The 12,865-nt window shown below is 32.6% G+C and overlaps 2 protein-coding genes across 2 annotated transcripts; one reads left to right on the forward strand and one right to left on the reverse strand.

Moving 5' to 3' along the window:
- The first annotated feature begins 2,074 nt into the window (after positions 1-2,074).
- On the forward strand, positions 2,075-4,243 carry LOC105778807 (protein PLANT CADMIUM RESISTANCE 2). The gene is made up of 4 exons (XM_012602568.2): positions 2,075-2,349; positions 2,425-2,496; positions 2,569-2,778; positions 4,002-4,243. Exons 1-4 carry the CDS (start codon positions 2,109-2,111, stop codon positions 4,076-4,078), a joined length of 600 nt encoding a protein of 199 aa, XP_012458022.1. The 5' UTR covers positions 2,075-2,108; the 3' UTR covers positions 4,079-4,243.
- A 1,729-nt stretch (positions 4,244-5,972) lies between these two features.
- On the reverse strand, positions 5,973-12,127 carry LOC105780316 (protein THALLO). Its single transcript, XM_012604570.2, has 17 exons — positions 11,916-12,127; positions 11,498-11,608; positions 11,319-11,413; positions 10,919-10,997; positions 10,165-10,319; positions 9,834-9,980; positions 9,589-9,725; positions 8,960-9,047; positions 8,387-8,566; positions 7,936-8,100; positions 7,765-7,842; positions 7,524-7,663; positions 7,300-7,438; positions 6,684-6,961; positions 6,537-6,597; positions 6,384-6,452; positions 5,973-6,288 (listed from the first exon to the last, which is right to left on the reverse strand). Exons 2-17 carry the CDS (start codon positions 11,604-11,606, stop codon positions 6,157-6,159), a joined length of 2,052 nt encoding a protein of 683 aa, XP_012460024.1. The 5' UTR covers positions 11,607-11,608; positions 11,916-12,127; the 3' UTR covers positions 5,973-6,156.
- Positions 12,128-12,865: the final 738 nt, after the last annotated feature.

A 12,865-nucleotide genomic window follows, 5' to 3' on the forward strand; every position in this document is an offset into this window, starting at 1 on the left:
AGCACAAAATGAACACATGTAAAAGAAAAATATATAAAATACATCATTAGACTATCATGTAAAATAATATCACAAATTAAAATATAATTCAAACAACATTTGTAATCATTTAACTTAGTGGAATTTCTTTTTCCTTTTCCACTAACACTGGAATTACTTGTTTTCGTAGAACATGGGCCAAAGTGTCGAATGCTTTATTTAAACATTCACAAATTTTCCAACCCTAATTATTACGATGGAATAATATAATTTTTTTGGCTTTTTCAACTTGAGAATTTGTTTTATTTTAGTATCTGTACTTTTACTTATTTATTTTGGTATTTAAATTTAACAATTAAATTCATTTTGATCCTTGAATTTGAAAGTTTTAATGATGCGTCACTTTGAGATTGCATTACATCATCACTCAAAAATTAAAACAATTATATAAATTTTCAGGTGATGACGTGATACCATATTAGAGTATTACATACAATGTTCTAACAACCGAATCAATGGTTGAACCGGTTTGACCACTGGTTCTCAATTTAATCGGTTTGATTGGTTCAAATGCTAGACCCAATTGTTAAAAATAAAAACTTTTATCCCACTTTTTTTTTTACTGATCGAGCAATTTTCGATCCAATAACTCTTTTGTTTGGATCAAGATATTGATCAGTTCTCGATCTAGTCGGTTTGACTGACTTGATCACATCATCAAATCGACAGAATAGATCTAGTTTACATTATAAATGTTATGAATGGTATAGCTATACAAATCTGTTGAAATCCCAGTTTTCCATCCAATTATTATAATAACATTTTTTTGTTGGAATTAAACAAAAAAATACCCTAATATTAAAACCATACAAAGTCTTGGTCAGCTTTAAATATTGTTGATGTCGTTCTTAGCAACTTTCTTGCTTAACTCATCAACTTTTATATAAAAAGGAGAGACTTACCAACAGCTTCCTACCTAATTTCATATTTTGAAAATAAATACTTAAGTTGAGGGTTTAATCCATACACTTTAATTAAGTTAACTTAAGCTATTTTCAACATTTTATGCAACAAACGTATTATTACGCATGTAATGTCATGTCATATCAATTTATTAATTTCGCGTGACACTAAGAAAAGGGTTACGTCGTTTTAGTTAGTAAATTTAACGAGCATTGCATAAGTCAAGACTAAAATTTTAAAATTTGAAAAGTATGGAAACTAAATCCATAAATTACGTATAGAATGAGACTAATAACATAACTTAGTGCTACTGCTTTCAGAAAAAAGTTCTTTTGATAAGTGTCGTAGGAAAATGTTGTGAAAAAGTTTATTTGTTAGTTTTTAATGTTCTCCGTTACTACCAAAATTGAGGTTGAGAGTTAAAATATCCTTTCTAGATGTGATAGTAGAAAGTAAAAATTAATTAGGTTATATATATATATGATATTTAAATAATTTAATATAATAATACATGAAAAATAAAATTTAAATACCTTTGAAGTAATTAATATAAATTATTTGTAAATTTGATCGTATATAAAATATTTTTAAAATTAAATATAATAATAAATAAGATTTAAATAATTTAATATAATGATATATAAAATATAAATTAATCTGATTTTTTATATATATTTTTAAATAGTTAATATAAATAAGGGTATTTTGATAATTTTCACTTTTAAATGTAAAAGCCAAAAGTACCTAAATCTCAGCTTCTGCATTTGGGTAAAAACACACTTTTCCGCCTAGCTTTTAACTGTAAAAGTCAAGTGTTCTTCATTGCTTCTGCAGCGATCCAAAATTGCTTTTTCACCATAGCGGAGAACACACCCTTAATCTGACGGATTTAACTGCTACCCTTCGAGTCAAGATTCATATTTCAAAATTAGAAAAGTATAGAGACTTGAATGGACGAAATTAAAATTATATGGACTAAATTCACAACATAAGCATAGTATAAAGGATTGATAGCAAAATTTAACCAAAATTTTACAATGATTTACTTGCATCTGTATTAATCATTTAAAATTAAAACCCTTGACCATTTGAAACCTTCCACCAAGTTTCCACACATTATATATATCGGAACTTGCATCTTACATAAGTGAACTATCCCACAAAACATGTACCCTCACGTGGATACCATGTCGGAAAATCCTCCAACTCCGACCTATTCAGTCGCCGGACATCAAGATCCAATCCCGGCTTCGGGAATTCCGGGAGTTCAATCCCATCCCATGACCATCCATCATCATATGCGTCATCAACCATATATCCCCCACAACTTATCACGAATTCCCTCCGCTCCGTTACCCGGGCAATGGACTTCCGGTCTTTGTCATTGTTTCGACGACCCCGTAAACTGTAAGTCGATATAAATCTCGATGTTTTTGAGGTATTCATGTTTAACACTCACGTCTCATCGTCGTTTTCTTTTAGGTGCAATCACTTGTGTATGTCCATGTATCACTTTTGGACAAATAACCGAAATCATCAACCGAGGATCCAAATGTAAAATCTAAACTTACATCTAAATTTTTCGAAAGATTAAGTAGGAAACCTGATTGTGTTATGTTATTGTAGCTTGTGTTTCGAGGGGATTTTTATTTGGAATGTTGGCTATGGTGGGAGGTGCATGTTTTTATTCATGTTTTTACCGATCAAAGCTACGGGGACAATACGATTTGCCGGAGGAACCTTGTACGGATTGCTTGGTTCATTTTTGCTGTGCTGCTTGTGCTCTTTGTCAAGAATATAGAGAGCTCAAAAATCGTGGATTTGACATGGGAATTGGTAAATTTATGTTTTTCACCCTCTTTATCTCTTCAATTATTATTATTTGCATATATATAGGGTTAATTACAAATTTGATCCTCAAATTATACCACTTTTCCCACTTAGGTACTTCAAGTTTTTTTAGGGGTCAAAAGTAATACTTAAACTATCAATTCCATCTCGTTTTACCCTAAAAATGTATGACATCCAGTAAAAACGTGACGTTTTTATTGGTTGGTATTGTGTTTTGGGTAATATGAGATGAAATTAATAGTTTAAGTACCCCTTTTGACCATAAAAAAAACTTTTAAGGATCTAAGCGGGAAAAGTTGTATAATTTGAGAACTAATTTTGTATTTAAAGTCATATATACCAAGTCATTGATTTAGTGACAAAAGACTTTCGTTTTGTTTGAAGTTTTGGTCGACTTTAGGTCGAAGTTCGAATCTAGACAAGCCCATCCCTCTTTCCTTTATCAAATATATACGACTTGTTCACAACACAATCAAGTTCGGATTTGAAAATTTTTGTGTACCAGGATTGAGATAAAATTATAAACTTTTGAAAGGTCAAAGTTAAAAAAATTGTCTAAAAGTACCAAAACTAAATTATCTAGTTTTTATAGGGATCGGAATGCAATTTCTCCACTTTTGTTAAATATCCCAATTTATATATATTGACAAGTAGCCCTAAACATTTATAAAAACTAGCAATTATTTGTTTTATCTTTATTAATTTAAAATTTTAAAAAATTTAAATGAATTTTTTTTTTTGTTTTAGGGAACCGGGCCCCTGCCAAACCCTTAACTATGCCCCTGCCAATACTAGTTCTTTTAAGGGAAAAAATAATAATTATCTTTGGAGCATACCCATTTTGTCCATCTAACTTCTTAGTTGACTATGCTTTAAAAAAAAAACAACTTATTAATTGACTATGAAAATAAAATATGTAAAATATAAAATAAATCTTCCCTAAGGCCAAGTTTGCAATAAAATTAATAAAATTTTGTACAAATGGTTCCTTGTGCAATAATAAAAAATTGTACAACCATGTGAACACATTGACTAGGTCAACACAAATCATGCATGTTCAAGAATTAAATATTAGTTTACCTCACATGGCATGTTTTCATGCATTGACTTGAAACTTGTATGTATGTATGTATGTATGTATGTATGTATGTATGTATGTATGTATGAGAATAATAATTTAATTTGGTGGTTGGTAATGGAAAATGAAGGTTGGGAAGCCAACATGGACAGACAAAAGCGCGGAGTAACAATGGCTCCTATTGTAGTTCCCGGGATGGCAAGATAATTAATGATGATGATCCATGTTTATCCATGCATGCTTTGTTAAGCTATATCATGCTACTCATAGTAATGGCTTCTTGTTTGGTAGTAGTGTGTGCTTAATTGTAATCCACATCATATGCATATATATATATTTGCAATAAACATACACAGTTTCGAGTGGTTAAAATATGTCATTAGTCCTTGTACTTTTACAGGATTTAAAATTTAGTCCCCGTCTTATTTTTTCAATTTAAAAATCGTAGTCTAAATTTCATCATTTCAAGCAAATTCTGTCAGAATTTGACAACTTAATATGTTTATTTTCTATAAATAATATGTCAACTTAATTAATGATTCGACTGAGAATATTGAATTCAAAAATAAGAATTTTAACTTTTTAAATATAAGAACTAACGGCATATTTTAACTTTTTTCTTGCAATAAATTACAGTACACGGCTTTGATAATCGATACAGTATGTGATAAAATTCTACTTTGGTCCTTCAAAATAAAAATATTTCTATTTAATCCCTTGAAGAATGAAAAACTTATAAATTAATACAGAATAATTACACTTTACAATTCCGATCTTAAATGAATTTCCATTTTCACCCTTGAATACCGTTTATTAACTTTGAAATAAATTGTCATCTTAAAAATACACGATGCGATTTGATGTATTAACGATATAAAATTACAATAATAATTAATAAAAATAAAGAATATGTTTCTTTAAAGAAAAACAAAATTAATATATATAAAATAAAGAGTTAGTATTTGATGTATTATCGATATAAAATTCTGTAAACAATAAATGGAACCAATAATAATAAACACAATTCATAAATAAATAAATCACATCAGCAACAATAAACTAATGTTCATAAACACTAAAAAACCCATAAAAATAATCTCTATTATATTAAGCAATAAATAAAACCCTAGCTATGCAGCTGCCATAGCATCTTCTTCCTTCTGCAATTTCTCTCTTAAAAGACACAAAGTACAATGATAAGTAAAATTACACCAAAAATTATTCCTGTGTATATGAATATAGGATCCATTGTATCAATTTAATATTTCAATATATTTTATTATTAAGAAGAAAAAGAATACCTGGAGGCTTGAATTCAGAATCACATTGTTCTTGGTGATGTTGGTCTAATATATAGAGAGAGGAGAGACAATAAGTTGGAAAGAATATTATAGATTATAGGGTCCATAAATGTGGGCATTTATTATATGGATTCTCTTATTGATTTTTTTTTTTAATTTAGTACATAAATATTGAATGGAAAGTAATCCAATTCATTGATTTCAATTAAGGATTATTGCAATTTATTATGGTTTAATTCATAATTTAGTACATTCCTATTAAGTAATTATTCATCTTTGTCAGAACAAATTTTTTCGTCATCCGACTCGCCGGATATTTCTTTTTAAAAATCCTCGCCGGAAAACTTTCCTCTCCGGCCTAGTCCTCCATGTGTTCAACATTCCAAATGTAAACCCAAAAGTGACTTCACATCTCAATTCATAAAAACTCAATTTATACTTTCACAATTTGCCATAAGCAATTCATACACAAAAAAGTCAAAGAAATAAAACTTCTTTTATTGTGAAAATAAATAAAAAAATTCTAACTTTAAACAAAAAGAAAGGTAAAATGTGCAATTCCAACCCTAGTGGCTGCCTGAAAACTTTGTTTGTAAAAGCCAACGCCTGTTCTATTTTCCAATCCGACCACCACACAGTCATTTTCCACCTCAGTGTCTCCGTCTATGGCCGCAACGGACTACGTTGGAGGGGAAGCCGACAACAAAGAAAGTTGTTCCGACAAAAGTGATTGAGAGGATAATTAGAGATGGATTTGATTTTTATTTTGATTAGTTTTTATAAAATAAATGACATGAAAATTTATGTGGTAAAAAATATAAATTCCAAAATTGTCATCAAGTTAACGGCCACATCAGCGGGGCATTTAACAGTTTTGGACCAGTCATTGAACGGTTTTGGACTAAAAAGATGGTGACCATTTTTGTTACAATCCAACACAAAATTGGAACTATTACCAGCTTTCTTGATGCTTCAGGCTTTAATTCAGCCCTTGAATCTAATACTCCTACTGATTCCAACATTGATACCAGAGGCTTCTCCGCCGTATTGACTGACTGGTTTTCGAGTATCCCGGACCTGACCTTTCCTTTGTTTCTCTCGTTTCTTGCTTTGCAACTGTAAACCCCATCACACAAACAACAGCAGTGAGACACATAAATCCACAAACTCATACAACTTGACTAAAAGTATATTATCAAAAAGAATAATACCCTGTATTTCTTCCTTGGATTTTTAATGTTCTTATTCCGTTGTCGAGTCAAACCTCTATTCTTCTCTATCTGTTGCAATTTGACATGATTTTTTTTGTGTTAGGGAGCAGTGGAGAAAAATAACTAAGCAATACGAGAGAATAATGTAAGAACCTGATGAGTTATCTGTCGTTTTCCATCGACAGTTTCAGGTAACGAGGGAGGCACTGAGGTCCTGCAAAAGGAAACACATCAGATAACATTCTATATGAACCAGTTTAAAAGTAGATAGACAGCTAAAAATGCAGTGGAGGAACATACCTTGTATATATCTCAGCCTTTGCAGCAAGTTTTGCGGCCCTTTGTTGCTTAAATTGTTTGTAAAATTCATCTTCTGATACCTCAGTGTCTTCCGTATCACCATCCTCGTCTCCAGAAATGCCTCCATTACCCCCATCATCTTCTTCCAACATGTCATATTCACCTCCATGATCATCCTCGGATTTAACTGTTGCTCCTGCTAGTACTCTGAGTTCATGTTTCCTCCGTCTTTCTCCAATATCATCTCTCTTGGGTAAATCATCATCACCGGATATGACCTTCTCAACAGGGTAGAAGGGAGGGACAAAAGAAAAGTTCAAAAAAATCCATGGTACACATCAATCATGATGCAGAGTTTAACATGCAAACACTGTAACAAAGTGAATTGACCTGCCAAATTGCTACCACTAACAGACATGCTCAACTCAAAGAAAGGCTGGGACTAAACATATTGTTTTGAGTAGGTAATTGGCTTGTCCCATAAAGTGGTCAACAACACTCATTCAATACACTTGCTACTTCCAAGTACATTCAGAAAGCTCATCAAAGAGATTTCTTATCAATCTTAATAGTTTACTGGAGACATAAAAACAGGAAATCTTGTTGAGATTTATACCTTGGACTTGTTCTGTTTAGCTGTAATAAGTTTGGAAATATTAGAATGGTTTGAGCTTGCATGCCCGTTACTTAATCCATGAGCACTTCCTTCAACATCCATTGCATCATCAACAAAATCATCATATGTTTCAAGCTGTCTGTTTTGTCAAAGTTGAATGAATTAGTACTCAGTACTGTCAATAGGGGTAACTAATTACAAAACAATAGGAAAAGCAGCAATACCCATTCACTGGTTTCCTATGTTTCTTGGTTTTATCAGGCTTTTGGATGTTGGAACTAAAGATTCCCTTCTGTTTCAGTTTTTCCTCAAGAGCTGCTCGTACTTTTAACATTTCCCTGCTTTGTATACCTACTTGGTCATTCTGCATTTATTTTGGAGAATATCAAGTAAGAAATATTGCTACTCACTACATAACAGGGATGAAGAAATAGAAGGAAATATGAAGCAGTAGGCACATCTTACCTCACGCTTAAGTTTCATCCCCTTGTTATCAAGGTTACTAGCAAACTCCATTTTTAGCAAATTAGGTGTGTCTTCAAGCTGATGCATGAAATAAGAGATCAAACGACAAGCAAAAACACAAACCTAAATGGCATATTGGGGAGAGATAATAGTAATGCTAACTTTGACTACCTCGGCCATTTGTAAATCCGTTACTAATGATGGACCATGATCCTTAGTGCCAGAGTCAGATACCGGTTCAGCACTCTCTTTAACCAAGTTTTGTCCCATTTCAGCTCCTTTATTCTTCAGAATCTCCTCCCATTCAGAAGGAAGGTTCCCACCAAGTTGTTTCACCTGTTAAGTGGAGCAAGCATCAGAAAGAGGAAATAAAATAATGGGTTAAGTGCAATGAAATAAGATCTACACAGAAGCGTCCATCAGATATAACCAACCATTATTAACCACTTGATTTTGCAAAATAACCAAAAAAAAAAAAGTATAAGTTAAAATATGGTTGGTTCTACCACTACAAGTCTGCAAATACAAGGGGGAAAAAACTCAATCATGGAAAGCATTGTGAATAGCATAGATATAAATTCATAAATCTAGAATACAATATTGGCTTTTCAAGGACAATGACCTTATCAATTAAGCCTTGGATCTCCACAATACGACCTAAGACGGGATGACCACGAACAGGCTGCCCTTCAGACTTGAGAAGAAGATAAAAGGTTATTGCTTGACAATAGGCCAGCAAAAGAATCTGCTTCACCTCCAAATAGCGCATCCCGCCTTCCAAAAGGATCTTCCCTTCTTTAGCCTTTAAAACACATAAAATCCTTTAACATGTCAGCAAAGAATATGAGGAATCTGATGTTACATCCAAAGTCTGAAATTATCCTTTAAAGCAAGAAAAGTCATCCTACGCACTGATTGTGGAGCTTTTCAAATCCATAAGAAGATTAGACCCATTACCATATATTGTTATAAATCAGAAATATCGCAACCAGCCAACCTTGCTTGTGGAGTTTAAAAACCTTATTTCCAAATTAACCACAAAAAAACATGTAATCATCTCAAACCACACACTTGAAGTTTCCCAAAGGACCTAGATGGACCCAACACACATATATGCTGCCAAATCAGTTGGCAGATCAAGAATAGTATCACCCTTCTATTCAAAAATAAAAATAACAAAAGAGAAGAAGAACACCTTTCTTAAAAGTGGATTAACTTTGCTTTCAAGCTCTTCGAGTGCAGCATCTAGCTCTGACAATAAGCCAATTAATTCTGGTGCAGAACTGAGGAGCAAAACTATTGACTTTAAGCCATGGGGTAAGACTAAGAAAAACCAAGCAATCAACCCTCAAACCCATCCAAAAAAGAAGAGTGAATATCTGATGCATGTAATAAGATACAGAGGATACTTCTTCTAGGAAATAAATTGGTTAAGGTTTCCGTTAAACAAAAAAAATGTTGAGGCATATGGTTCAACACAAGTAGATTCAAAACTTTTAAAAAAATGTCCACAAAATCCAAAATTTTCAAATTTCAAAAATATTTGTCTTACAAACCCATTTATCTATGGAGGTAGAGAGAGGCAAAGACCTTCCATCAGCCACTTAGACAATGCATTCAAAGAGAACCATTAATAAAACATAGAGCTTTACAACCAGAAGATTGATAAACAAAAAGCACGAAAAAAGAACAAATATTTAACAAACATAAGTATAGAAAATAAACGATGCTTAAACACAATGCTTACAGTGTAGGATTGTGAGTAAATATAAGTTATAAAACATACCAACAATAAATGAAATAACCAAAAGACAAAAACCACACCTGTGTACCACATCCATCTGCTCTTCCTTTGACAAAGCATTCAAATCCTTCTTGACCTCCTCAAATGTAGCCACATCATCCACAGGTTCTTCACTTGCTAGGGATAATTTTCCACCTTTTCCTTTCGATGACATTTCCTGTGCCGGAAACATTTTCTCAGTGACTAAAATATTTAAAGTTCATATCCCTTACACAAGCAAACAAAGTTCTCAATGCCAAAATAACAGGTAGCAAGCAAGCCTCACCTCTAAGGTCAATTCTCTATTAGTCTCATCATCACTAGCATCTTCAAGGCCAAAGTCTTCAATTGATAAATTTTTCGCTCTTTCCTTCTGTATTTCTTTCACCTCTTCCTCCTCTTCCCTGGGAGCCTCATCGTCACTTGAGTGCAACTTCAGAAGTACATCAAACAATAAGTGAAAAAACTTTCATCTATTCAAAAGAAGACATGAAAGAATCTTCAAAGGAATTTCATTCACAAACAGCCGTCCTTGAAAATTAGGCAGCAGCAAAAGAAGGCAGACAAGTAACCAATATAGAAGGAACCAGAAAGAGACCTGAAGTTCAAATTCTAACCTCAAAATCACGATTATCACCACCATAATATCTGCTCTTTATTCCACCCCATTGAGCCATTTCTTCTTTATCATCCTCATCATCTTCTTCTTCTTCAAGCATTTCATCCTCAGCTCCCCCAAACTTTGCTCTCAAGAATTTATGTTGCCTTGCAACTGCAAATCACAAGCAATAAGTAATCGATAGAAATGCAAGTCCAAGAAAATGTAAACTGCAAATACTTGAAAAGGATGCATCATACAATAGGGTTTAGGGTTTAGGGTCATATCTATCTAAATTATCACCTTCAAAATCATATGGAAGGTAGAAAAAGGAGCACTGGGGGGTTGGGGGGACTATGTAACTAAGCTAGTTTCTTCTACAAAGAAGAATAATTTCAGACCAATAGCAAGTAAATTAACAGTGAAAGCAAGCGAGAAACAGAGGGAGGTCACTAGTACTGTAGAAACATTAGGCACCATTCTTCTAAACCAAGACTGAAATATCTAAACCAAAATTCACACAAAACAAGCAAATATGTTGCTATATAGATTAACAAATTTATTGCTTTAACTCGAAGTTCAAATGAAAAGGAAAGGAAAAAAATTCTAGTATCTTAATTTAAATAAAACCCAAACTGTATCAGCAAATTCAATGAACAAGATAAATCATTTTGCGTTCTTGTAATTAATGTTTTATAACATGCATGCCAAACATTCATTATGTTAATATTAAAGAAATGCAACAAACTGCAAAATATTCTGTACTCTCTTACTTTTTGCTGCAAACTTAGAAACTTGGGCATCATCAATATCATCATCATCTCCCTCATCATCATCATCATCATCTGTATCCTATATACGGAAAAACAAAAACACAATAAATATGTAATACAAAAAGGAAATGTATTGCCACCACTCTTGATACTGTCACCAATAGCAGTTCTATTAACATTCTACTATTTAGTACAAACTCGCCATCCTCTAGCAATCATTTTTTAGTTTTCTTTTATTTCCAAATCAATTCTTTTCAAATTATCTTGTATGTTAGAGTCAGAGTGACAAAAACTTTGCTCTCTTCCTTTTACAGGTTTCATTCATAAGGTTTCTTCCAAACACTAACGACACATATCTTAAACTAAAATTTTAACAAATGAAACAAATAAAAATAAGAACCTGAAGATCAAAAACAGGATGTTCATCATCTTCATCATCTGAGTCTCTAAAATCCCCATCCATATTCAAGGGAACAACATCCCTTTGCTTATGAACTGCAGAAAGTAAATTAAATAAATAATAAAAAATAAGTATAAATATAAATAATTTATGAAAAAACACAGTGAATGTGAACTTACAAACATCAATTTCATCGTCCACGTTCTCAGGATTGAAGGCGTCGTTGGCACTATGTCTTCTCTTCGAATTTCTCTTATCATTCTTCGAGATGTTTCCTCTCTTTCCCATTGCTAGAAAAAGAAAAGTGGCCAATTTTCGGTAACCGAGTTTGATTTGCTTCAGTATTTTTTTTTTTCAAACTGCAACGTTTCTATAAATACAGAATTCCTTCTATCTATCTTTCTCTCTCACACAGATAAGAAAAAAAAAAAGAACACACACATAGTTTGCTGGGGGCTACCAAACAAATTAACATGTACAATAATCGAGTTTGGAATGACTATCTAAAAGCATAAATGAGGTAGATTTTCGAAATTCAAAGAGAAGCAAGCAACAAATAAAAAAGTATTCGAAAGAGTGCAGAGGGAGAAACGTTACCGTTGAGAGAGTGAGATGGACGGTGGCGGCGGCCGGCGAACTCAGGTGAGGTGGTGAAGCAAGGCCGCAGCACAGCTGAAAAATTTAATGAGAGACCGACGACTGACGGACAGAGATGCCTTGGAGAGGCCGACGGACACAGACACACAGTGGTCGGGGCGGCTGAGCAGCGGGTAAGGGTTTTTCCTTTTCTGTTGGGAATTTGGGTTTAGCAAGTTATAATTATTATTACATTTTTATTTGGGATTTTGGGCAATGGGTTGGCCGGTTCAAGTTGGGTATTTGAAATTATTAGGGCTCAGGTTTAATTTGGGCTTACGATTGAGATTGGGTTTGGTTCGTAAATGGGTTATTGGGTTTAAATATATATATCTAGGTAAAATGATCTTTTCAGTTCCTCTCAATTTCGATATTGAGCAATTTGGTCTCTCTAAAACAAAATCGGAGCAATTTAATCTCTGCCAATTTTGAAAGTGAACAACTAAAGAAAATTAATCACAAAATTAATGTTTTTCATCAATTTTACATAATTTCGATTGGTATAGTAACAAATTTAGCTCACATAATTTATACATTTTATCAATTTGGTCATGGTTTAACAAATTTAGCTCATAATATTTTTGTAATTGTGTCAATGTTGAGGCTAAATTTGTTGATTTTTTTTACAGTAAATACCAAATTAACAAAATATGTAGACATCAAAGGGTAATTTTGTTATTATACCAATAAAATTATGCACGATTAACGAAAGATATTAATGTTGTGATTATTTGTCCTTAATTGTCCAGTTTCAAAATTAACAGGAACTAAATTGCTTTGATTTTTTTAGAGAGATTAATTTTCTCAAATTCGAAGTTGAGAGGGACTATAAAGGTCTTTTTACCCTATATTTATTAAGGTATGTCAAGTCAATCTCCGCCCAAGTTCACTTCATGTTGTTTTAGGGTTAA

This window comes from Gossypium raimondii, chromosome 4, assembly GCF_025698545.1.
Source record: "Gossypium raimondii isolate GPD5lz chromosome 4, ASM2569854v1, whole genome shotgun sequence".
In the NCBI taxonomy this organism is placed as follows: Eukaryota; Viridiplantae; Streptophyta; class Magnoliopsida; order Malvales; family Malvaceae; genus Gossypium; species Gossypium raimondii.